This window comes from Tarenaya hassleriana, unplaced genomic scaffold, assembly GCF_000463585.1.
Source record: "Tarenaya hassleriana unplaced genomic scaffold, ASM46358v1 Cleome105, whole genome shotgun sequence".
In the NCBI taxonomy this organism is placed as follows: Eukaryota; Viridiplantae; Streptophyta; class Magnoliopsida; order Brassicales; family Cleomaceae; genus Tarenaya; species Tarenaya hassleriana.
Genome location: NW_010960741.1, coordinates 302430 through 328884, shown reverse-complemented (window position 1 = coordinate 328884; position 26455 = coordinate 302430). Strand labels below are relative to the sequence as shown.

The 26455-nt window shown below is 37.8% G+C and overlaps 1 protein-coding gene and 1 pseudogene across 1 annotated transcript; one reads left to right on the top strand and one right to left on the bottom strand.

Moving 5' to 3' along the window:
- LOC109116321 overlaps window positions 1-14928 on the bottom strand; it is an 18036-nt pseudogene extending 3108 nt beyond the window's left edge.
- A 2301-nt stretch (window positions 14929-17229) lies between these two features.
- On the top strand, window positions 17230-18558 carry LOC104804998 (peroxidase 64-like). The gene is made up of 4 exons (XM_010529389.1): window positions 17230-17328; window positions 17433-17621; window positions 17720-17882; window positions 17966-18558. Exons 1-4 carry the CDS (start codon window positions 17230-17232, stop codon window positions 18361-18363), a joined length of 849 nt encoding a protein of 282 aa, XP_010527691.1. The 3' UTR covers window positions 18364-18558.
- Window positions 18559-26455: the final 7897 nt, after the last annotated feature.

Genomic DNA, 26455 nt, shown 5'->3' with positions numbered 1-26455 from the left:
TATCTTTCCGGAGGTCATCTTGAGGGCAACCTTTCCAGTCCCTTCAACCTTCGCAGTTGTGGAATTTCCCATGAACACAGTTTCTCCATCTTTAGCGGGAACATAAGATGAGAACATCCACTTATTGGCATACACATGGCGGGTAGCACCAGAATCCATCCACCACTCTTTTGGATTTCCAACCAAGTTAACTTCAGAGATCATGGCACACAAATCAATATCTTCCACTCCGGAAGCAATCTCCATGATGTTAACATTGTTTTTCTTCTTGATCTTTGGACCACGACAATCCACAACTCGGTGACCAAGCTTACCGCAGTTGTGGCAAGAACCCTTAAATTTCTTAATAAATTTATTCGGGTTATTCTTTTGGTTAGAATAATTCTTTCTTTTCTTACCAACAGATGGAGCATGTTCAATGACGTTTGCTCCTAAGACCGAGCTTGTCCCGCGAGCTTTCATTTCGGTCATCTTGTTGTCCTCTTCAATTCTGAGACGGACAATCAAGTCTTCAAGCGACATCTCTTTTCGCTTGTGTTTCAAGTAGTTCTTGAAGTCCCTCCATGAGGGTGGTAACTTCTCGATGAAGGCAGCTACTTGAAAAGCTTCATTGATCATCATACCTTCAGCAAGAAGATTCTGAACAATGACTTGCAATTCTTGAACTTGGGTTGAGACAAGTTTATTGTCAACCATCTTGAATTCAAGAAACTTAGCGGCTATGAACTTCTTCATACCGGCATCTTCAGTTTTGTACTTCTTCTCGAGAGCCTCCCACAATTCTCGTGAAGTAGAAGCAGTACAAAAAACATTATATAATGAGTCATCTAAACCACTCAAAATATAATTCTTACACAGAAAGTCTGAGTGCTTCCAAGCCTCAACTACCACGAAGCGTTCCTTTTCTCAGTACAAAAAACATTATATAATGAGTCATCTAAACCACTCAAAATATAATTCTTACACAGAAAGTCTGAGTGCTTCCAAGCCTCAACTACCACGAAGCGTTCCTTTTCTGGTACAGACTCTGCCGGTTTAGGAGCATCTTCCTTGATGTATCTTTGCAATGACAATGTTGTCAAATAAAAGAACATTTTTGCCTGCCACCTCTTGAAATCAACACTGAAAAACTTGGCCGGTTTTTCCGCAGGTGCTGGTGCAGGGGGAGTCACTGTGGGTACAACCACAGGCATAGCAGCAACATTTTCAGCCATTTTCTGAAAAATCAGAATACCACTTTTTAGTATTACAACTAAAAATATCAGAATTTTAAAACCTTACGGTAATAATTTCTGAACTCGATTATTTAACCACGCGGATAATAATCTCAAAACCTCAATGAGGAAACCATAAAACTATTTAAGTGTTATTTAGATCGTTTCCAGGTAAGAGGGAGCCAACTCTATATATAGAGCGCATAATTATCCAACCTCTTTCCTTGGCAAAACTTTCTCACCGTCAACACTTAAATATTTTATCGGTTTTTTTTTCCGAAATTGAAAAACTTTACTTTGTCTCCCCGGGGACGAAAGTTCGTTTTTCCACCAATAACAAGACAATATATAATAACACAATACACAATAATTTCCTTAAGCTTGTTGGGTGTGTTATTTTATATGTCTCATATTCATGCTTTATTAACTTCCAATTACATTCCAAGAACTTCGAGCTTAATAACTTTCAAAATATACAACCACATCATGCATGTCATACAGTAGAAAGATAATTTCGATATCTATGAAACGACGTCAAGAACATGCAATTCCGATAACGGTATAGAAAGTTATGTTCAAACCAACATCATTATATCAATATGATTTTTAAAACCGGAAAACCAAATCCGAACCCACGGCGAACCGTGTCTCCTTAAGGAAATTATTCCCCGGCGGTACCTACGGTTAATGGAATATATTCTCCCAGGATAGGACGGACGTACCTCACCGGAACAGTGGTACTTCAAACTCCGGTGCCTTGTCGAACTCAAAGAACGGTTTGAATCACAAAGAGAAAATCTGTGTTTTCTTTTGTTTAGAAAACTCTTGTTTGTTTTTCTTGGTGTATTCTTGTTCTTTTGAAAAGTGAAACAAAGTCTCCTATTTATAGGATTTAAAACTTGTAAAACTTCCAAAAAATCATAAATACATTTTTTAAGTTTTTAAAAACATAAATGTGGAGAATTATAACATACAAAAAATATCTCCTTTCATTTAATTAAAAAAAACTCCAACAAATCACACGGATAAATGTCTAAATCTCGTTTAAGTTTCGATATAAAAAAAATTCACACAAATTCGTATCTAAAATCAACATGATTTAAAAAAAAAATTATAGTTCGATGAAAAAAATAATTAGATTTGAAAGAGTTTTAAGTTTATGAACTAAATTCAAGAAGATTAAAGAGTTTTACATCGATTATATTTAAAGTCCAATTCAATATATATATTAAAGTAAAGAGTTTAGCCAAAAACTCAATTTTAATAGGCTTTTAAGTCCAATTAAAGGTAAAATAAGTTCCCGATTGAGTCTATAACCCTTTAAGTGTCGTTTGCGCGATTCTTTGAACGCGAACCCCAGGTCAAGTGGGATCACCCGCTGAGTTTAAACATATCATTTACTAATCCGTTAAATCAAAATTGTTTGAGAATTACGAATTTAGCCTGAAACTCACGATCCTGATCAGGCATTTTCTTAAGATTTGCAGTCCAATTTTTTTTCTCTCGTTGACAATTTTGATAAAATGAAGTTTGTTAAGTTGTTGCAATCGGATGTAACTAAAAAGAACATAACCAATCCAAAGTCTAATTTATTTGGCCGTTATGTCTTTGTTTTCTTGTCTAAAGTTACCGACATTATAGTGACCAAATCCACCAACCATCTTGCTTATCTAGCTTTGCTTAATTTTTAAAAAATATAACTCCTAATGCTCAAAAACTATATAGTAAAAATTATACGTCTAATTATTCGTCCGTTTGGTTTGGACATTCCACCAACCTTTATAATCATCCATCGCTCCAATAATTATTATTGTTATTATTATTCATTTCGTTTTTTTCAATGTCTTTTTCTGCTATCAGAATCATCTCCGCGACATTCGCATGCATTTGTATCGAATCTCATTATTATTTTGTTTTCGTTGTCACATTTACATATAAAAAGTCATGTTTATCAAGAATAATTTTCAGTACGAAAAATAGCTTCGACACGCTAGCATTAGCACAAAAAGACTACTGCCAATTAACAAATTAATACATACGCAAAAAAAAAGTCAAAATTATTTTAAATATTAGATATAACTCTCCGACGTAAAATCAAAACTATTTCATGATACAAAATTTTTAAACCAATCTACAAAATTATTTTAAATTTTAGATATACATCTGCGACTTAAAAACAAAACTATTTAATGAGCAAATTTTTTAAAACCAATCTACAAAATTATTCTAAAGATTAGATATACATCTACGAGTTAAAATCAAAACTATTTAATGATAGAAACTTTTTAAAACAAATCTACAAAATTATTCTAAATATTAGATATACATCTGCGACTTAAAATCAAAACTTTTTAATGATACTGAAATAACTGACGCACTTAGATATCACTCAAAATCAGTTCTTTTCATTCAAAAAAATCTGACTACTACAACATAGAGATAGTTGCAGTAAAACCCAGACGCACCACACTCCTCCTGAGTGTAGAAAAATAAAATGCGGAAATAAAATAAGACAAATAGAAAGGAACGGAATTACTTTTATTGCTACATCTCTTCTTCTTCTTGTCCCATTACAATGAAAATAACTCACATATTTATAGAAAAATTAACAAATGAAATAAAAGGAAATATAGATATAACGGAAATAAATATGATTCACAATATTTAACATAATATTGTGTTCCTTCAAAATCTAGATTTTCCTCTAATCACATATTCATTTTCCTACTTCAACATTCCCCCTCAAGATTGATTTTGAAAGAATGCAAAAATCAATCTTGAAAAGATAATGCGATAAAAATCCATAGACATTTTCATTGTCTTTTGAAAAATCCATAAACACCAAATTTAGTTCTTTTAGAGAATATTACCCATGTTCAAATCACTTTGCTTGACTTTGAAGTTCTACCTTTAAATCTTTTTGTCATAACACCTCGTTTGATCTTAGAGTTTTTAGGTTTGACTTCTTTTTGTCACAGCACCTCGTTTGATTTTGGGATTTTTACTCCTATTTGAACGATTTGGATATATGAACATCCAAAACTAAAAAAAAAGAAGAGATTGAGAAAAAAAAGATATAGAGCCTCTGATACCATGTAGAAAAATAAAATGCGGAAATAAAATAAGACAAATAGAAAGGAACGGAATTACTTTTATTGCTACATCTCTTCTTCTTCTAATTTCATTACAATGAAAATAACTCACATATTTATAGAAAAATTAACAAATGAAATAAAAGGAAATATAGATATAACGGAAATAAATATGATTCACAATATTTAACATAATATTGTGTTCCTCCAAAATCTAGATTTTCCTCTAATCACATTCATTTTCCTACTTCAACACTGAGTGTTAGCCCTCCTATGACACGAAATCTATTGATTCAACACACAACCCGTGTGAATCTCCACTCTCACGTTCTGGGTTTGTTCAGATTACTGTTGTGAACTCCCCCTCAGAACAATCTCACTCACCAGAAAAAAAACGTAAAGAACAAAAACTCTTATACTCTCTGAATCATAATCTCTTAAGCTCTATATTTTTCCAACCTCCTTTATGCTCCTTTTATATGCACACATCCAGATCTACTCAGATTCATCCTTATCTTTTATGTGATTTGTTTTTATCTCCAAGATTGTTGGTCAACTGTTATCTTCAAGCTCTTGGTAGTTATCTTTTCCATAAAATATGCAATTTAGATTCTCTCCAGATATCTCCACAATAAATCTAACTACCTACAAAAAACAATCTTAACATTCTCTCCCTTTTTGACTTTCAACTCATTCACACCCAAAACAAATTGTTAGAATAATAATCTCCCCATGACATCACATATATTTCATTGAGATGTACTTCACTTGTCTGAAGCATTAGATCCATATCTCCCCCTGTGTGTATGAGATGAAATTCAAAAAAACTCTAGGGTATATATCCAGACATTTACTACTCCGTTTTTCCGATTCCCAACTTCAATCAGTTTTACAAACTCATTCGCTCAAGCACTCAGATTTGAACAGATTGTAAAAACATACATCATTTAAAATCATATGAAAAATATTTCCCACACAATCAGATCGCAACGTCTTGAATCAGCCTAACCATCCAAATAATATTCTGACCAGATTTCTGAATATTTATGTCAAATACATCTCGCTAATCATGAAAGACTTCTCACATCAATTTCTCTTGTTCAACATACGGAGAACTTTTGTAACTAATATTCTGGATTTCTAGGACGTTGAAATCAATAAGTAGTTCTTACCATTTAAGTCCACACTATCTCTTTGAGATATACTCTTGTCTCGTTTTAAACGTTACAGAGGAGTATTTCAGTCTTCTTTTTTTTTATACCGTAAGGTCTTAAACCATCGTTTAGAACTCTTGTTTCACAATTTAGACCCGAGCCATTATTTTTCAATCCACTCATATCATCATTTCTGATGACAGAGGAGTGTCAGAATGTTAGCGTTTTCCTTTTTTCTTTTTTCTTTTTTTTTTTGGTCGGTCACTCTTGTGAGAAGTATCTGACTGATTTGCAAGTGTTTTTGACTTTCATACTCATTCTCTTAGTCAGATTACCTTCAGAATAGTTTTTCCTCATCAAACACATTTTTCACCGATTTAAATGCAAAAGCTATTTTTCATAACTCATCTCATGAGATTTAGTGAATATGTTTGTCAATTGATTTTCAGTGGGAACGTACTTAATGAGTAGTAAAAGTCAGAATAAATACCACAATATGAGAGAATTTGTTTCATCAATACGAGTTGTGTGCATCGTCATCCTCTAGAGCTTTTCCATCTTGCTTCACCAATGAGATCATCTACTGAATAATTTTTGTGACCTTTCGCATATACTTCTCTCTCAAGGTCTGATTCTTCTGGCTTAGTTTGTGAATTTTCTTTTGCTAGTGTATTTCAGAGCCAGTGCAATCTCGCGGGTGTTGGGTTATCTACGGGTTCCTAGCATGCGATCATATCCATCTAGGGTTTGGTTTACTAGGTTTTATGCAGCGGAAGAAAGATCTAAACCTAGTCAAACGTCACACGCAACCAAACTTGACAAAAACCCGAAAGATCGTGTATATCACCGAGGGAATCGTTACTTACATCGTTCTCGATGTAACTTAAAGCAAATATCGATCTGGGGCCTGTTCTTAATCACCTAGGACTGAAGCTACAGTCCCTCTACATGTATCCACACCGACGGGAAGGATTCCAAACGATTTAGAACGTATCTGCTAGGATTAGTGAAGAAAAGAGTAACTCGAGAGACCGAATCTAATCCCGAGAAGCTAAAAAAACTAAAAGAACGAATTCTCTAAGGTTCTTAGATGTCTCTAAGTTTTAGGATGACCTTAATTAAGTTTGGACGAAATCTCAAACTTAAATAAGCTTAGAAAACCCTAAATCCGAATTTTAGGAAAATCCCAGATCCCGGTCCGCCGGACCAAGCTTAGTCTGAGGCTCTCAGACCGCCAGACCTGGATGTTTGGTCCGGCTGACCAAGTTTTGGTCAGCTCCGGACCAAGCCTCTTGGTTCCCTCTTGGTCCGACGCACCTCGGTCCTCGGTCCGCCTGACCCAGCGTCTGGTCCGGAGCTGATCAACTTTTTGTCAGCCGGACCAGACCTGGTCAAACGATCACAGACCGACTTTCGGACCTCCTGGACTGACCAAACGTGTCCGGGGCTGATGAAACTTGGTGAGCTCCGGACCAACACACTAAAAAACTTTTTCATACTCGTTTCGGAAAAATCTCAACTCTTTCTTCGGATTCTTCACATATAAGTTCATCCCTAGTGGTGTGTGACCCTGTAGGCCCATTCTAAGTGGTAGTGATTTTGGGAACCTTTTCCGAACCACAAGTCATTGTTAGCCTCTAGCAAGACGCCATGACCACCCACTTAGAGTTGAGTTAGAGATGATCTAACCAAGGCGTTAACCACCTTTGTCTCACGATATCATAAGTTGAACAAGGGCATGGTTTGAGCCACCTTTCAAGTTCAACCGCTTTCTCGTCTTGGCAAATCGACTAATAAAATAGATGCAACTTCATCTATAGCGTGGCCACGCGTTTTCATAGTCCGACTTCCACGAGGGGGCCCAGCAATATGTGTGATGTGAAGGAGGTATCAAGTCCCATATTGCATGTCTACTGTCTCCATATGATTCGTGAACGTATCTGATCAATGCCGTTATAATCATCCGGTTAAAGAGACGTTTGACGCAGTCAGGACACGCTACTCCTCATATCAGATACTCTAGACATCTCAGGTATGAGGATTCAAGAACGAACCGCTGTATGAGATTCAAATCATGATTCTATCCATGTGACAATCTCATGCGGGTCATCCAGTCACTCGTTCTCAATGAGTACCCATGATTGTGATATGCATCCAATGCATCGATCACACCTCATGCTAGTCTTAATTCATCATTGTTCCCACAACGATAACTGGCCAGGGAGTTTAGAATAATTCTCTTATGATTCAAGGATACCGAAATATAACAAATATGCCAATCATATAACGAAAAGTAATGCATTCATAAACCAATGAATCAATACAAAGTCGAAATGTCATATCACAGATCATCCTAGAGTATTACAACCAACAATCTCCCACTATGCTCTATGATCTATCCTACGAGCATCTAATCCTCATACCCTTAACATGACCATCATGCTTTGACGAAGGGAGAGGTTTCGTCAATGGATCGACAATATTATCATATGTCGACACTCTGCTTATCTTCACGTCTCCTCTGTCGATGATTTCTCTGATCAAGTGAAATCGCCTGAGTATATGTTTGGATCTCTGGTGTGACCGGGGTTCCTTAGCTTGCGCAATCGCACCATTGTTGTCACAGTACAACTCAATGGGATCTGCAATGCTAGGAATGACGCCCAGGTCTCCCACGAATTTCCTGATCCAAACAGCTTCCTTAGCTGCATCTGATGCTGCTATGTACTCAGCTTCTGTAGTCGAATCTGCCCTCCCACGAATTTCCTGATCCAAACAGCTTCCTTAGCTGCATCTGATGCTGCTATGTACTCAGCTTCTGTAGTCGAATCTGCCATGGTTGGCTGTTTGGAACTCTTCCAACTAATAGCCCCACCGTTTAGGCAGAAAACGTAACCTGACTGCGATCTGAAGTCATCTGTGTCGATTTGGAAACTAGCATCGGTATTACCCTTTATAGCGAGCTCGTCTTCCAATCTGCCATACACCAAGAACAAATCTAACCCTTTATAGCGAGCTCGTCTTCCAATCCGCCATACCCCAAGAACAAATCCTTAGTCCTTCTCAAGTACTTAAGGATGTTCTTGACTGCAATCCAGTGAGCCTCACCTGGTGTAGATTGATATCTACTAGTCATGCTCAATGCATATGATACATCCGCACGAGTACACAACATGGTGTACATGATGGATTCAATTGCCGAGGCATATGGAATCCTACTCATGCGCTCTTGCTCATCCTGTGTCTTTGGACACTGAGTCTTGCTAAGAGCTACGTCATGTCCCATTGGCAAGGCACCCCTCTTGGAGTCTTGCATCTTGAACCGATTCAAGACCTTGTCAATGTATGTACTCTGACTTAGACCAAGAAGCCTTCTCGATCTATCTCTATAGATCTTGATTCCTAGAATATAGGCGGCTTCTCCTAAGTCCTTCATCGAAAAGACTGATCCTAGCCAGGATTTTACTCCTTGCAAAGTAGGAACATCATTTCCGATGAGCAATATATCATCTACATAAAGCACAAGGAAAACCAATGCGCTCCCACTGACCTTCTTGTAAACACATGGCTCATCTTCGTTTTGTAGGAAGCTAAACATTTTGACTGCCTCGTAAAAACGAAGATTCCACCTCCTCGAAGCCTGCTTCAGTCCATAAATGGATCTCTGAAGCTTGCATACCTTCCTCAGACTCTTAGGATCGACAAAACCCTCGGGTTGTGTCATGTACACATCCTCGAGCAGATACCCATTAAGAAATGCGGTCTTGACGTCCATCTGCCATATCTCGTAGTCATAATACGCAACTATAGCTAGCAGAATCCATATGGATTTAAGCATCACGACTGGTGAAAAGGTTTCATCATAGTCTATACTATGAATTTGCCGAAACCCTTTCGCGACGAGTCCTGCCTTATAGGTATGCACGATGTCATCCATGTCGGTTTTCTTCTTGAAAACCCACTTGCATCCAATGGTCTTAATACCATCGAACGAATCGACCAAAGTCCAAACTTTGTTGTCGTACATGGATTGCATCTTAGACTCCACGACCTGGTGCCATTTCTCGGAATCAAAACTCGCCACAACCTCTGAATACGACGTAGGCTTGTCATGTTCTAACAACATGAGTTCGTCGTTTCCAGTCACAAGAAATCCGTATCTTGTAGGCTCTTGGCGAATTCTACCAGATCTCCGAGGTCCACTAGGAGGTGTTGTCTCAACAACTTGTGATACAGGTTGAACTGTTTCAACCTGTTCACCCGGTTCTTCGACTACTTGTGGTTCTCGAACTTCTTTGAGATCTATTCTACTCTCACTGACTTTCTTGGAGATGAAATCTCTCTCCAAGAAAGATCCATTCCGAGTAACAAACACTTTGTTCTCGGATGAGTTGTAGAACCAGTACCCTTTTGTTTCATTAGGGTAACCCACAAATATGCATTTATCAGATTTGGCGGATAGCTTATCAGAAGCCAGACGTTTCACATAAACATCGCATCCCCAAATCTTCATAAACGCTAACCTGTGACGCTTCCCAGTCCATATCTCATATGGTGTCTTTTGAATCGACTTTGTTGGACAGTTGTTCAGTATAAGCGCAGCCGTTTCGAGAGCGTAACCCCAGAAGGATTTAGGAAGATCGACCTAACTCATCATAGACCGTACCATATCTAATAAGGTTCGGTTCCTCCTCTCGGACACGCCATTCCACTTTGGCGTTTCAGGTGGAGTCAGCTGTGAGACAATCCCACAATATGCCAGATATTCAGTGAACTCTTGGCTCATATACTCGCTACCTCGATCAGATCGAAGCAACTTGATCGTCTTGCCAAGTTGGTTTTGTACCTCGTTTCTGAAAATCTTGATCAATTCTAGTGTTTCAAATTTATGTCTCATCAAGTAGATATAACCGTACCTACTGAAATCATCAGTAAACGTAACGAAGTATAGATAACCTTCTCTAGCGGGTGAGCTCGACTGCATACATCAGTATGTATGAGTTCTAGCAACTCTATAGCCCTTTCTCCTTTTCTAGAAAAAGTAGATTTTATCATCTTGCCCATCAAACAAGAATCGCACGATTCAATTGATTCATAATCAAAAGAATCAAGAAGTCCATCAGAATGAAGCTTCGCTATGTGTTGCTCATTGATGTGACCAAGTCTACAATGCCAGAGATAGGTCGAGTTTAACTCGTTCGGCTTAAATCGCTTGGTACTAACGTTATAGATCGAACTGTGTCCAGACGGTTTATCATCCAAAATATAAAGGCCATTAAATAGGTAACCATTACCATAAAATAAAGCGCCTCTATAAATAGATAAATCTTTGTTCTCAATGACAAAACGAAAACCATCATAATCCAAACATGAAATCGAAATAATATTCTTACTAATGGCAAGTACAAAATAACAATCATGTAATTCTAACACAAGTCCAGAAGGTAAAGTAAGATCATAAGTCCCGACGGTCAACGCAACAACTCTTGCTCCATTCTCGACGCGGAGATCCACTTCTCCTTTCGCTAGCTGCCTACTTCTTCTCAGGCCCTACACATTTCCACAAATGTGTGAGGCACATGCGGTATCTAATACCCATGATGTAGAAGTAAAGAAATTAGCCTCTATGACGAAGATACCTGAAGATGAAGCTTCTGCAAGCTTCTTCTTCTTCGGATTTTCCAGGTAGAGTTTGCAGTTTCTGCGCCAATGCCCAATAGCATGGCAAAAATGACACTCTCCCTTCTCAGCCTTAGACTTAGGCTCGCGACAATAATTGTCGTTTTTCCCTTGCCTTTCTTGCTCTTGGAACGCTTCCTTTTGTTGGAACTCTTTCCAACCACTAGGACACTCTTCTCGACTTTGATGTTCTGCTCGACCGATCGCAACATCCCATATAGCTCGGTCAAGTCCTTCTCCATCCCATGCATGTTATAGTTCATGACAAACTAGTCAAAACTATCCGGCAGGGATTGAAGAACTAGGTCTACTGCCAATTCACGACTAACCTCCAACCCTAGTCTGTCAAGATCCTCTAGATAACCCTTCATCCTGAGGATATGAGTACTCACGGATGAACCATTGGTCATCTTATAGTTGACTAGGTTCTTAAGGATGTTAAATCGCTCGACCCTTGCCTGTTCCTCGATCATAGTCCTGAGATGCTCAATCATCTCGAAGGCATCAGTTCCTTCGAGTTGTTTCTGCAACTCAGCCGACATAGATCCGAGCATCAGGAGGTCACGTCCAGGTTGTCATTAATGTGCTTCTGGTAAGCATCTTTGACAGCCCTGGGCGCATTGGCCGTTGGTTCATCCTCAGGAACGGCTTCTTCCAGCACGTAGAGCTTCCGCTCATGCCTGAGAATAATTCTCAGGTTGTGGTACCAGTCGAGAAAGTTTCCACCAGTGAGTCTCTCCCGATCCAGGATGGATCACATGGAGAGATTAGCCAGATTATCTGCAGCAGTCATATTCTACAGAAAAAGACAAACAAACAGACAGAAAAACATGCAAGTCGCTTAGTACACATACTATCACAGATAATAGATGCAATATGACAGGTTCCCACTAAGAAAAACACCCTCAATGAGTTTTTAAGTGAGGTAGGATCCATATTTCACATGTTTTTGAGTCAGCTAGGGCATGACGCTCAAAACCATGCTATTTATGTACACAACGCATTGTCAATCATATCATATATGATTCCTAAATGAGTATGGGATAGTGATACACTATCACTGCATGTTCTTCATCCCATCCTTACTATTAGGTCCAAGTCCGACTTGATAACCCAATTCAAGCTCAACCATATTCGAGCTATGAGAATCACGATTTCTCCATACTGCCTCACCAAGATAGTCAGGCACACTCAGCTAAGGCATGACCCGTAACCATGACGATCGAGGCCTTAACAGTTGCTCTACTAATGAGCAGTAATAGCTTGAGATTGATCATGAGGAAAAAGACAGGATTTCGGACTTGAGAAGTGTCTGTGGTCCAGTCCAGAGCTGACCAGATTTCTGGTCCGCCGGACTGACCTCAGTCAGCTTCTCTGGTCCGCCTTCTGCCAATTTTCGAGAAACTTCTGAGCTTGGTTCGGAGCTGACCAAGTTTGATCAGCCCTGGACCAACTCAGTCCGTCTCTCCTGCTCTGAGCTGACCTGGAATCGGAGCTCAGTTCAAAAACAGAGCTTGGTCCGGGGCTGACCAAGTTTGGTCAGCCCCGGACCAACTCGGTCTGTTCCTTCGCTCCGAGCTGACCAAGGAGAAAACGGAGCGCAGTCCAACTGGGCTTTGTCCGGGGCTAACCAGACTTGGTCAGCTCCGGACCAACTCAGTCCGTTTCGTTTGGACTGCCTGACCTGAAAAACCTTTTTCATGCTCGTTTCAGCGAAATCTCAACTCCTTTCTTCGGATTCATTACATATAAGTCCATCCCTAGTGGTGTGTGATCATGTAGGTCCATTCTAAGTGGTAGTGACTTCGGGAACCTTTTCTGAACTACAAGTCATGGTTAGCCTCTAGCAAGACACCGTGACCACCCACTTAGAATTGAGTTAGAGGTGATCTAACCAAGGCAATGCACGAGTGTTTATGTGTCCCAATCGTCGGTGCCACAGATCTAAAGTCGTATCTTTTGCTTTGAAGCACTCTTATTCCTTGATATTCTCATTTATCCAGGTATAACAGTTACTTGAGGTCTTTCTCCCTGTGAGAATACACTCATTGGTTTGATTAGAAACAAAACATGCATTTTTGGTGAACTTTACCTTCAGTCCATCGTCACACAATTGACTAATGCTGATCACATTTGCTCTCAACCCTTGTACAACATTCACATCCTTCAGTTTTGGAAGTCCACTGACATTCAGTGTCCCCTTACCTAAGATCTTTCCCTTTTTTCCATCGCCAAAGGTTACACTTCCTCCTTTTGTATTTTGAACAAAGTTCGAGAGAATCACATGATTTCCTGTCATATACCTAGAACATTCACTATCAAAATACCAATGATCATTAGTGTTTACCTGTTGAGATGTATAAGCAACATTACAGTGCAATAAATGCTTTCGTACCCAACATTGTCTGACTTGACCAGTGAGAGAATAGTGAGACTTACCTGACCTGAAGCGATAAAGATAGCAGTTCCTATGAATATGCCCACGTCTACCACAGTTGTAACATCTCCGAGTTTCAGTCCAAGAGGATCACATATCCTCCTTGATTCTTGGAGTTCGTCGAGGAAATTGTTGTACCTCACCTAGCTTTGGACATTGTTGTAACTCATCAGAAAGTTGTCCTCCACATACAAACTTCCTGTCAGTTTTGCTTGCCTCTCCAGAATACCCTAACCCAGTGTGGTTTGAGCTTTGTCTTCCTTGACTTAGAATGAAATCCAGTTTCTTTGTCCCATTTCCAAGCATATGGAGATTCTTCTGAGTTTCCTTGAGTTCTGACTCAAGTCTATTCTTCTCCTTAACAAGATTCATGTTGATGTCATACATCTTCATCAAGTCATCATAAACATCATCAATCTTCAGATCAGCCTCCAGGTCTTCTGTCATCATAACATCATGCTCATCGATTATTCCGATAAATGCCACATAGTTGTTCAGGGCTTCCTTATCATCTTCCGACTCCGATTCTGAATCTTCATGATTAATTAATGATATCCCTTTCACCGAGGTTGTGCACTCATTCTTGGTGTGTCCAAAGCCTTTGCACTCATAGCATTGTACTTCTTTCAGGGTTTGATCATTGCTTCCCTTTTAATGACCAATGGACATTCAACTTTCCAATGTCCATAACCTTTGCACTCCATACATTTTCCTCCTGATTTTCCTTCTATCCTCTGTGTACTGCTAGGTCTTCGTTTGAAGAGCTTCATCTTTTTAACAATCAGCGACATGTCTTCCTCAAGCTTATTTCTAGGTTCAGATTTCGGAACATGAAATGCAACTGGCTGTTTACGAGATGTTCCTGACTGAGTCTCATACATACTCAGTTCCAGTTCATGTATCGCGAACACCCCTACAGTTTCTTTGAAACTAACTGTATCAGTATCATAAAATGTCTGAAAAGAGATTTTCTGAGATAAGAACCTGATGGGTAAACTCGCTAGGAGTTTCTTCACTAGTTTTTTGTCAGAGTATGTTGTACCAAGTGCCCCTGCCTCATTCGCCATATCACTCAGTTTACCACTGAATTCTTTGACAGTTTCATGCTCTTCCATTCTGAGTTGATTGAACTGCGCCTTTAACATGTCTCTTCTGGTGCGTTTCACATTTTTTGTTCCTTCATGAATTAACTCCAGCATGTTCCAAGCTTCTTTTGCAGTTTTGCACCCCTGAATTTTCTTAAACTCATCTGAAACAACAGTGTTGAAGATTATAGTCAGAGCTTTTGCGTTGAGTGTTGACGCCTTTTTCTCAATGGGGGTCCACTGAGAACTAGGCTTGATAACTTCCATCCCATCATCTCCAATGACTTTCGGAAAATCTCATCCTTCTTCTACAGCCATCCACGCATCTTCATCAAGGCCTCTAATCAGATTCATGACTTTCACCTTCCAGTAACCATAGTTACTTGAATCCAACAATTGTACCTTCACTAGCGGTTGAAATTCCTTGGATGTCTGCATTGTGCGTCTCTTACCCTGCACCGATACGAGAGAAAATTATCCTACGACCGGTGACCGGACTCTGATACCACTTGAAATAACTGACGCACTCAGATATCACTCAAAATCAATTCTTTTCATTCAAGGAAATCTGACTACTACAACATAGAGATAGTTGCAGTAAAACTCAGACGCACCACACTCCTCCTGAGTGTTAGCCCTCCTATGACACGATATCTATTGATTCAACACACAACTCGTGTGAATCCCCACTCTCACGTTCTGGGTTTGTTCAGATTACTGTTGTGAACTCCCCCTCAGAACAATCTCACTCACCAGAAATAAAAACGTAAAGAACAAAAACTCTTATACTCTCTGAATGATAATCTCTTAAGCTCTGTATTTTTCCAACCTCCTTCATGCTCCTTTTATATGCACACATCCAGATCTACTCAGATTCATCCTTATCTTTTATGTGATTTGTCTTTATCTCCAAGGTTGTTGGTCAACTGTTATCTTCAAGCTCTTGGTAGTTATCTTTTTCATCTGCAATTTAGATTCTCTCCAAATATCTCCACAATAAATCTAACTACCTGCAAAAAACGATACAAATTTTTTTAAACCAATCTACAAAACAATAATAAAAACTTTTTAATGATACAATTTTTTTTAAACAAATCTACAAAACAATGTTGAATGGGAACAATACTTTGATATTATATTAGAACTATACCTCGAATTTTATTTGATTACTGAGAAAATTCCAAACGGTCCATAAAATGTTAAAAAATGACTAGTAAAAAAATATAAAAATTTCTAAATGTAGAAATTAGTACGCAAATATAAACATTTTCATGTCTTCAATTCTTTCTAAACAAATTATATATACACGAGTTTAACAAATGAACTTATATTTGCAAAAACTATAATTTTAATCTATAGTCATTTTAAGATAAACAAAAATATGAATTATTAAACTACCCAACTTTATGAATTATATAAAATAAAGATCGAGAAGAATTCTTAAATAGTATATTCAAAAACTATAATCATAATTATGAATTTGATAATAAAAAAACCATGTTAATACTCGAAGATATAAAAATGTCGACGCGTAATAAAAAATAGAAAATAGATACACATGTATGTATATATAATCATAATTATGGATATTGTTATGGGAAGACAAAGAGGTCGCTGCCTACTTTATTTTCATGGATTTAAACGGGTTTAATTAATCGATTCATGCCAACCTATTATTATTATTATTATTGGGTCGACTCAGTCCAACCCGTTAATTTTTCGGACTCAAATGGGTTGGACCAAAAAATAGATTGCGTTCACCCATTTGGCTCTCTAGATAGGGTATGATCATCGGATAGCAATTCCATCATGTATAAAAGGGCTAGACAAATGATAATTAGCCGTTAGTGTAGATTAGTATATTTTTAAAACTATTAAATATTTTTGAATTTTTTATTTTATTTAAAAACTCATTGAAACTAAATAATGAAAATTATTTATGATGATATCGTTAGCAGATTAAAAACTAAATAATGAAACTATATATATATTGAAAAGTGCCTTCCAAAATTGTGAGATGGTCTGTCAATTTCAATTTGTTAACGGTCTATTTTTTTGCATTAAAAAAAAATGTTAACAGATTGACAGAGTATTTAACATTGCCGGACGAGATTCATTGAATTTGTATATAATAGCATGATACATTATTCGAATTTTTTTAATATTTTTATTTTATTGGTGCTAATAGGAGGAGAAAATGAAATTACAAGAACTAAAAAGCAACTCACTCACACCCTTCTTCTTTTGGAGGGACATCACTCACAAAATCACAAAATAATTAGCTTCACAACGCCAAACAACGCCATTTCTTCAAAGACCAAGCATATATATATCTACCGAACCCTGCTGCAATGCAGTCTCACCTCATTGTCGTTACCACTGATACTACCCATCTTGATCATCGACTTCACAAAGGCCTTGTCGAACTCTTCCTTGGACGTGGCGTATTTTGAGACAAGTTTCTTGGTGTAGGAAGCAGTGAGAAGCGCTTGGTCCGAAGAGAACAGGGACTTCCCTTGAAGGAGCATCTTGAAATACACGTTATCGAACGACGTGGTCGTGGAGTCCATGGTAGAACCCGCGTTCTTGGCCGTGTTGCGCGCCGGACAAACGTTCCTCAGGCTCGCAGCGAACGAAGGGCTCAGTGTCGGGGCGATGTCCTTTTTGGTGTTGAAATTGTGGATCCTGTTCTGGGAGTAACTGGCTGTGTCTTGACAATGTATATGGACGTGATTGCTCAAGATTTCTTTGTTTGTTTTCCCGCCGAATAGGGGTGTGATGGGTCTGTGCTGCTGGACTCCAAGGGAAAGAACAAAGCCGAGAAAGACGGGCCTCCGAACATCTCGTTGCACGCATTTTACGTGATCGACAATGCCAAGAAGGCACTGGAAGAGCAATGCCCGGGCGTCGTGTCTTGCGCTGATATTCTCGCACTTGCTGCGAGAGATGCCGTCGTTCTCGTCAGTCTTTCGAAACCCTTGATAATATACGTATATTCCTTTCTCTTAATTTGTAACTAATGTATGTGTGTGCAATTGTAATCAATGTAATGTTATAGTCAGGGGGGCCAACATGGGAGGTGCCCAAAGGAAGAAAAGATGGAAGAGTATCGAAAGCAATAGAGACGAGACAGTTACCAGCTCCCACTTTCAACATTTCTCAATTACAACAAAGTTTTGGCCAGAGAGGACTCTCCGTGCAGGATCTTGTTGCTCTCTCCGGTAACATGCACAAGTGTATATATATCCATATATATATATGCGCAATCGATGATGTGTGCTTACTAATTCGGCGAACATTTTAGGAGGGCATACACTGGGATTCGCCCACTGCTCATCCTTCCAGAACAGGATCCACAATTTCAACACCAAAAAGGACATCGACCCGACACTGAGCCCTTCGTTCGCTGCGAGCCTGAGGAACGTTTGTCCGGCGCGCAACACGGCCAAGAACGCGGGTTCTACCATGGACTCCACGACCACGTCGTTCGATAACGTGTATTTCAAGATGCTCCTTCAAGGGAAGTCCCTGTTCTCTTCGGACCAAGCGCTTCTCACTGCTTCCTACACCAAGAAACTTGTCTCAAAATACGCCACGTCCAAGGAAGAGTTCGACAAGGCCTTTGTGAAGTCGATGATCAAGATGGGTAGTATCAGTGGTAACGGCAATGAGGTGAGACTGCATTGCAGCAGGGTTCGGTAGATATATATATATGCTTGGTCTTTGAAGAAATGGCGTTGTTTGGCGTTGTGAAGCTAATTATTTTGTGATTTTGTGAGTGATGTCCCTCCAAAAGAAGAAGGGTGTGAGTGAGTTGCTTTTTAGTTCTTGTAATTTCATTTTCTCCTCCTATTAGCACCAATAAAATAAAAATATTAAAAAAATTCGAATAATGTATCATGCTATTATATACAAATTCAATGAATCTCGTCCGGCAATGTTAAATACTCTGTCAATCTGTTAACATTTTTTTTTAATGCAAAAAAATAGACCGTTAACAAATTGAAATTGACAGACCATCTCACAATTTTGGAAGGCACTTTTCAATATATATATAGTTTCATTATTTAGTTTTTAATCTGCTAACGATATCATCATAAATAATTTTCATTATTTAGTTTCAATGAGTTTTTAAATAAAATAAAAAATTCAAAAATATTTAATAGTTTTAAAAATATACTAATCTACACTAACGGCTAATTATCATTTGTCTAGCCCTTTTATACATGATGGAATTGCTATCCGATGATCATACCCTATCTAGAGAGCCAAATGGGTGAACGCAATCTATTTTTTGGTCCAACCCATTTGAGTCCGAAAAATTAACGGGTTGGACTGAGTCGACCCAATAATAATAATAATAATAGGTTGGCATGAATCGATTAATTAAACCCGTTTAAATCCATTTAACCCATTTATATACCACTTATATGTTGGGGTTTCCTGAGATCTCATAAGCGAATCCTATTCCTAAGAGATCAGTTCTAGGGTTTACGCAGCGGATGTAAAACAAAAATTTTGATAAAACCCTAAAACCTAACATGCATGATCTTGTAGAAACGATAGAACGCTTACCTCAATCGATCCGGGGCCTGTATCAATTGATATGTTCGTCCGATCACTGTAGGCAGGAAGAATACCTTGCCCTCTACACGTATCCACACCTCGGGATGGATTCCAACCTTTGGAACTTGTCTGCTAGGACTCGAATCTTCTATTCGATGATGTGCTTTGAGAAAAACGAGATTTAGATCACTTCTTCAATCCTATAGACTCTCCAAAAAGGTCTGAACAAGTTCTCTTTTTCGGCTCTGAAGAACGGCTCCTTTTCGGCTCATTAGTGTTAGGGTTATTAATCTCCTCTTATTCAAGTGATTAACCCTAATTCCGGATTTTAAAATTAAATCCGAAACCCAGACCGAACGGACTGCTTAGTAGTCCGTTCGGTCTGGACACTTGGTCCATTCGAACCAATCATATAACTAGGTCCGTTCGGTCTGACGGGTCAGTCCGTTCGGTCCAACACTTGGTCCGTTCGAACTGGACTCTCTAGTCTGTTCGGTCCAACAATTTGGTCCGTTCGGACTAGATGCTCCGGTCCGTACGACCCACTCCTAGACCGAACGGTCCGGACCTCTTGTCCAGATTTCTCGAGGTTTTCTCGTGCATTTGTCCTTCCCTGTGTGTGTGACCCTGTAGGCTCATTCGATATAGCAGTATAACCCGAAATCTCTATTCCGGATATACAAGTCATAGGCGGTCTCTAGGAAGATACTATGACTACCTATCTCGAATAGAGTTTGTTCGTGATCTTACGAACGCCAGTGATGATTCCGGTTGATGATCCTTTTGTATCACGATATCATATGTCGAATATAAGGCATGGACAAGCCACCTTATCTGATTCGACTGCTTTCTCGTTCACTGAGTTCGACTGTCTGAAATAGACGACGTTCGTCTATAGTGCGGCCACACATTTCTACAGTCTCGCTCACACGAGGGGCCCAGCGATATCTCTCTCTTTTACGAGAGGTACAAATCTCATCTTGACTATCTACAATCCAACACATGATTCGTTTCGTATCTGATACACGCCTTTATAGTCCTCCTGTTACGCAGGACGTTTGACGTAATCAAAGCACGCAACTCCTCATGTTGGATTTCGTAGATATCTCAGGTCTTAGGATCCAATCATGGAATCGCCATATGAAATTCCAGTCATGACGCTAGTCCATGTGACAATCTCATGCGGGTCAATCCAGTATTCCGTTCTCCAACGAATACCTATGACTGTGATCGTATCCAATACCTATGATCATCTATATGATCATCAATCACACATCATACTAGTCTTATTATGTCATCATTCTCATAATGACACAAGACTAGGGAGTTTAGTATCATTAATAATGATACATGGATTTCATAACACATCTAGTATACAAGAACATGTAATGAATCAAATACTCTCATAAAACCTGTGGAAAGTATCAATACATCAAATGTATCAATTACATAATAGAGCACTAAACCAACATTATATACATGTATAGTTATAAGTATGTATATAAAACAAGAGTAAACATTTGAGTATTCGACTTTATAAAAATATATATTAATCGGTTATTTTATTATATTCGGTTTCAGTATTTATTAGAAAATATATATATTTTCTATCAAAAAATCTATTTTTTTCAATATTTTAAAATTCGATCAGATTCGATTCGGCTATTCAAAAATGTTACCGTTTGAATTTTTGAACATTCCAATTTTTTGGATATCAGGTTTTCGAGTTTTTTGGTTCGGTTCGCAAACGGTATCAAATTTTTCGGTTCGATTCGAAAACGATACCGATTTTTCAAGGATCGAGTTTTGCGTACATATTATATATTTTTGTGTATGTACATATATACATAGATACATGTATATATATTATTATTTCTATATCTTTGTATAAGTAGTGGAGTTAATATTCACTATAAAAAAACTGAGTTTTGCAACGCAATAATTTCGTTGCAAACAGTCATATTTCGTTGTAAATGAAGGTTTGCAATGAAATCACGACTAATTTTTTTGTGTTGCTAACTCGTCATTGCAAATGATAAATCGTTGCTAATCGTTGCAAATTACAACGAAATAGCAACGACAACAATTTCGTTGTAAAGTTTGCAAATAAATTACAATGCTTCATATTTCACTGCAATTTGTAACAAAAATGTTTTCATTGCAAGAGCGTTGCTTTGTTAGCAACGCAATTTCGTTGGTAGTGGCAACGTTTTAGAGATGAAATAATTTTGTTACAAATGTGCAATGTGTAGCAACGAAACTAATTTCGTTGCAAATAGCAATGCAAAGCAACGCTTGTAACGTTGCAAAATATTTTTAATTTTTTAAATTTCTGCATTTTTGCAACGAAATTTCATTGTAAAACATATATAGTAACCCTATTAGCAGCGAAATATTTCGTTGCAATATCTCCATAGCAACGCTATTTGCAACGAAATATTTGGTTGCAAACTAGAGTAATAAAATTAAAAAAAAAATTTATTACAAAATTATTGAAGATCAAAATCATTCAAATTAATATCAGTGCCATCATCGATCATCATCATCATCGGGAGGATCATTATTTCTACCACTATCCCCTGCACCACCGGTGTTGACATTCCCGATGTTTTGATCAACCAACAGTTCGAGGTAGTTTTGTCATTGTTTCAACTCGTCATACTCTGCTCGCGATACAAAGTTGTTTTGCACCTGTTGCTCTAATTCTTGAAGCCGTCATTGAAGTGTGACAATCTCCTGAACAACTGGTGCTTCTCCTTCTCCGGCGACGGTGTTGATGATATCTTGTTTAAGCGACCCAAGTCCATATATGCAACCGTATTTGTTCGACTTGATGGTTTGTATTCAAATGACAAAGTTATTATATCTTTTATAACTAAATACAAACTCATAATTAAAATATATATAATATTATTTATAATATATTTACTTGGACGTATAACTCATCGATTTGTTGTTGTGACAATTGCGTTGAACGCAATCGCTTGAGATTCTTCAAGCATTGTTTGCTATGACAGATAACATATATATCTATAAGATTTTATAAAAATTTAATAGATATGTATATATGTATATTTGTGAATTAAAATATACTTATCGCTTCTTCGATCTCGGTAATCAGATTTTTGGCGTTGTCGTCGATGATGCTACCATCTTTTCTAATATGTGTTACTTTTAATACATTCAGAAGCGATGGTTGTTTTCCACATGTTTTGGCCTACAATGAAAATATTTATAAGATAAACAGGTTCATATATGTGTATTATATATTGTATATTTGAAAAAAATATATATTTACCAATGCATGCATGACCTGACTAAATGGTTTTCGTCCCGATGTATGCTTACTTGGACCGGTGTCGGGAGCTACGTCTGTTTTTCTACTTTGGATTGCCTTTTTACTTCTCTCAATGTTGATGGGATCTTCCCAGAATTCCACCATCTGGGCTCAGACCCCGCTTTCAATGTTCTTCGGCGGAGAACGATCTTGCTTCATTTGTCAATACTGTTTATACCTATTAACTTTTGATTTGAGAAGGTCCATAACACATTTTTTCCATGCCTCATAGACCTTTGAGGTATGGACTTCATCTCAATATCAAGATTGCTAAAAAAATTTATTGAAAATGTTAACGAAACGATTAAATATGAAATGTAAATTTAAAAAATAAATTTAAAGTTAATTCAACTTACTGCGAAACTAGCAAACCAGTGTTGCCTAGTGGTTTCTGGTAATCTGAACCAATTCATCCAAGGTCTAGTGAAATTACTCTCTATAAAACTCGAGACAGAATTATTAACCTCTGATCGATATTAAACCTAAAAATTAACAATTAATTAATCTTTAATAAATTTGAATATTAAATTTGAAAAACAAAATTAACCAAAATAATTACCATAATGCTCTATCCTCTTTATTAAGATGGAGCATGCGTAACCGCATCCTTTGTGGGTTGGAGGTGATGTCAGTGTATTGAATGCGTTGGAAGATTCTACGTTCGGAATCATGGGCGTAGAGCCGTTATCACGTCCGTAGCTATGTTGGGGAATTCTCCATTCCATCGATCTACAAAAACAATTAAAAAATTAATATTTATATAAATAAAACTATATATTCTATGAAAATTAACTTAAAGAATATAATTTACCTAAAAGTTAGGAGATTTTTGTAGAGAGAGATTTTTGGGGGTTGGAGAGGGAGTTTAGAGTGAGAAAGTTTATTTGTTTTAGGAGTTGTAAAGGTTTGGAACGAAATTCGTTTATTTATATAGCAGAAGTTTGCAAAGTAATTTCGTTGCAAATGTGGAGTAGTAAATGCATGTAGTTAATCGTTAGAACATGCCGGTTTTCACGCAACTTTGCAACGAAATTACGTTGCAAAATGATTTAGCAACGCAATTTCGTTGCAAGCTAGCTATAAAATTGCGTTGCGATTTTAATTTAGCAATGCAATTTCGTTGTAACATTAATCTGAATCGTTGCAACGTGTCAGTTTATTGCGACGGTCAAATCGGCACATTTGCAATGAAATTGCATTGCTAACTAATGTAGCAACACAATTTCTTTGCAAACATAGTCTAATCGTTGCAGCGTGTCGCTTGTTAACCGATCGGTTTATGCTATACGTGCAACGAAATTACGATATTAAGATATCTAGCAACGCAATTTCGTTGCAACGTTTAGCAACAAAATTGTGTTGCAAAATTAGATTTTTTTTTACATAGAATTCTCTTCTTCCTCATTTTCATCACTAACTTCAATTTCATTATCTTCTTCTTCACACTACAAAAAAACAGCTTTATATCAACGGAAATTATCAACGGAAAAGCCCGTTGCAAATATTTCAACGGATTGTCAACGGAAATAATCCGTTGCAAATGTCAACGGAGTTCAACGAAATAGTAACGGATTTTGCAGCAGAACATGTCCGTTGATATTCCGTTGATAATTACAACGGAATGGCAACGACAATATCCGTTGATATATATCAACGATTATATTCAACGGAACACAGGCGTGGTTTATTTTCAACGGTATATTATCAACGAATATCGGTCGTTGAAAATAGTAACGGATATCCGTTACTATTTGTGGTCGTTACTTGCAACGGATGTCCGTTGATACATGTAGCCGTTATTTTTGCAATGGATGTCCGTTGATATATCCATTATATTGCTCACAGCGCCGCCCCCCTCTCATTCCTACCAAAATCTCTCAAAATGTCTTCTTCTTCCTCAAATCGAAATATACATGTTTCAAGGCAGTGGATGTATCGTAGAGAAGATCCAACAACAAAAGAAGTTACACCGGAGTTTTGTGCCGGTTTGGAGCAATTTATGAGTTTTGCTTCAATGCAACCTTTGTGTCAACAGCGTGGAAAATTGCAATGTCCATGTAAAGGTTGTAGAAATTTAAAATTTCTAAGCCAAGAAGTGGTCTGCAAACATCTATATCGAAGGGGTTTTATGGATGATTACTACGTATGGCATATGCATGGAGAAGAAGTCAGGACAACGGCGAATACTGTTGTATGGACACAGACAGAGGAGGTAGAAGCAACTAGAGAAAATCAATCTTTTGATTTTGAAACAAGAAATCCGTATGCTCAAATGGTGACAGATGTTTTTCCCGGGGTATTTGAGCAAGTTCAACAAGAAGAAGAAGAGTCGAATAATGATGCAAAAGGATTTTTCGACATGCTCACGATGGCAAATCATCCTATATACGAAGGATGCAAACAAGGTCAGTCTCGATTATCATTAGCATCAAGATTGATGAGCATGAAAACATATTATAATGTTATTGAGAATTGCATGGACTCGTTTTGCAAGACATTGCATGAGTATTTACCTGAAAATAATCAAGCTCCGCAATCATATTATGGTACAAAATCAATCTTGAAGGATTTGGGAATACCTTATGAAAAGATTGATGTCTGCAGAAACAGTTGCATGCTTTTTTGGGATACTGATAAAGAGTTGATGCAGTGTAAATTTTGTGGAGCGAATAGATATCGACCGAGTAAGGAAAGATCTCGTAGAAAGGTGCCGTATAAGAAGATGTTCTATTTGCCTGTGTCGTATAGATTGAGAAGGTTATATGAATCTGATAAAACAGCATCACATATGAGATAGCATGCAAATCATTCGAGCTCGACAGAAGATATGCAACATCCATCCGATGGCATTGCATGGAAAGATTTCAATAAGGTATTCCCTGATTTTGCTGCTGAGCCTCGGAATGTTTATCTCTGCTTATGCACGGATGGTTTTAGTCCGTACAAACAATCTGGCATGCAATATTCATTATGGCCTGTGATACTCTCGCCATATAATTTGCCTCCGGAGATGTGTCTGAAAAGAGAATTTATATTTCTTACATTGTTGATTCCTGGACCAGATCATCCGAAGAAGAGTTTTGATGTGTTTTTACAACCTTTAATTAAGGAATTGACAGATTTGTGGAACATTGGAGTTCCTGCATATGATGTTAGTGTGAAACAAAATTTCACACTAAAAGTCATGCTTCTATGGACGATCAGCGATTTTCCTGCATATGGTATGCTATCTGGATGGAGCACACATGGAAGATTGACGTGTCCATATTGTATGGAAGAAACTGATGCATTTTACTTAAAGCACGGCCGGAAATCATGTTGGTTCGATTGTCATCGACGGTTTCTTCCAATGCATCATCCATTACGGCAAAACCGTACTGCATTTTTGAAAGGTAGAATTGTTAAAGAGTATGCTCCAATATTGCAGACAGGCTTCCAAATTTATTCTGAATGGATAAACAGCGGTGTTATTGACGATTTGCAAGAATCCGTTCGATGTGGAGGTAATTTTGGGCATATAAAGTGCAAAGGATTTGGTGATTGACACAACTGGTATAAACGAAGTATTTTCTGGGATCTACCTTATTGGAGTTCGCTTACACTCCGACATAATCTGAATGAGATGCATATAGAAAAGAATTTCTTTGATAACATCATCAATACTGTTCTGAATGTCTCAGGAAAGACAAAGGATAATGTCAATTCAAGGAAGGACATGAAGGAAATCTGTAAAAGAAAAGAGTTGGAATTATCACATGATGGTAAGGCACCAACTCCAATATTTAGATTACTGGGTCCTGGAAAGAAAGTTTTGATGAAGTGGTTGCAGGAAGAAGTGAAATTTCCTGATGGATATGCCTCCAAAATAGCTCGTTGCGTTGATATGGAGTC

Bases quoted from the DNA above. Each gene is read 5' to 3' on its own strand.
- LOC104804998 (XM_010529389.1), top strand. From the start codon at position 17,230: ATGGTAGAACCCGCGTTCTTGGCCGTGTTGCGCGCCGGACAAACGTTC. The intron at 17,622-17,719 runs GTCAGTCTTTCG...GTAATGTTATAG, and splicing joins CGAGAGATGCCGTCGTTCTC to TCAGGGGGGCCAACATGGGA. The intron at 17,883-17,965 runs GTAACATGCACA...CGAACATTTTAG, and splicing joins GGATCTTGTTGCTCTCTCCG to GAGGGCATACACTGGGATTC.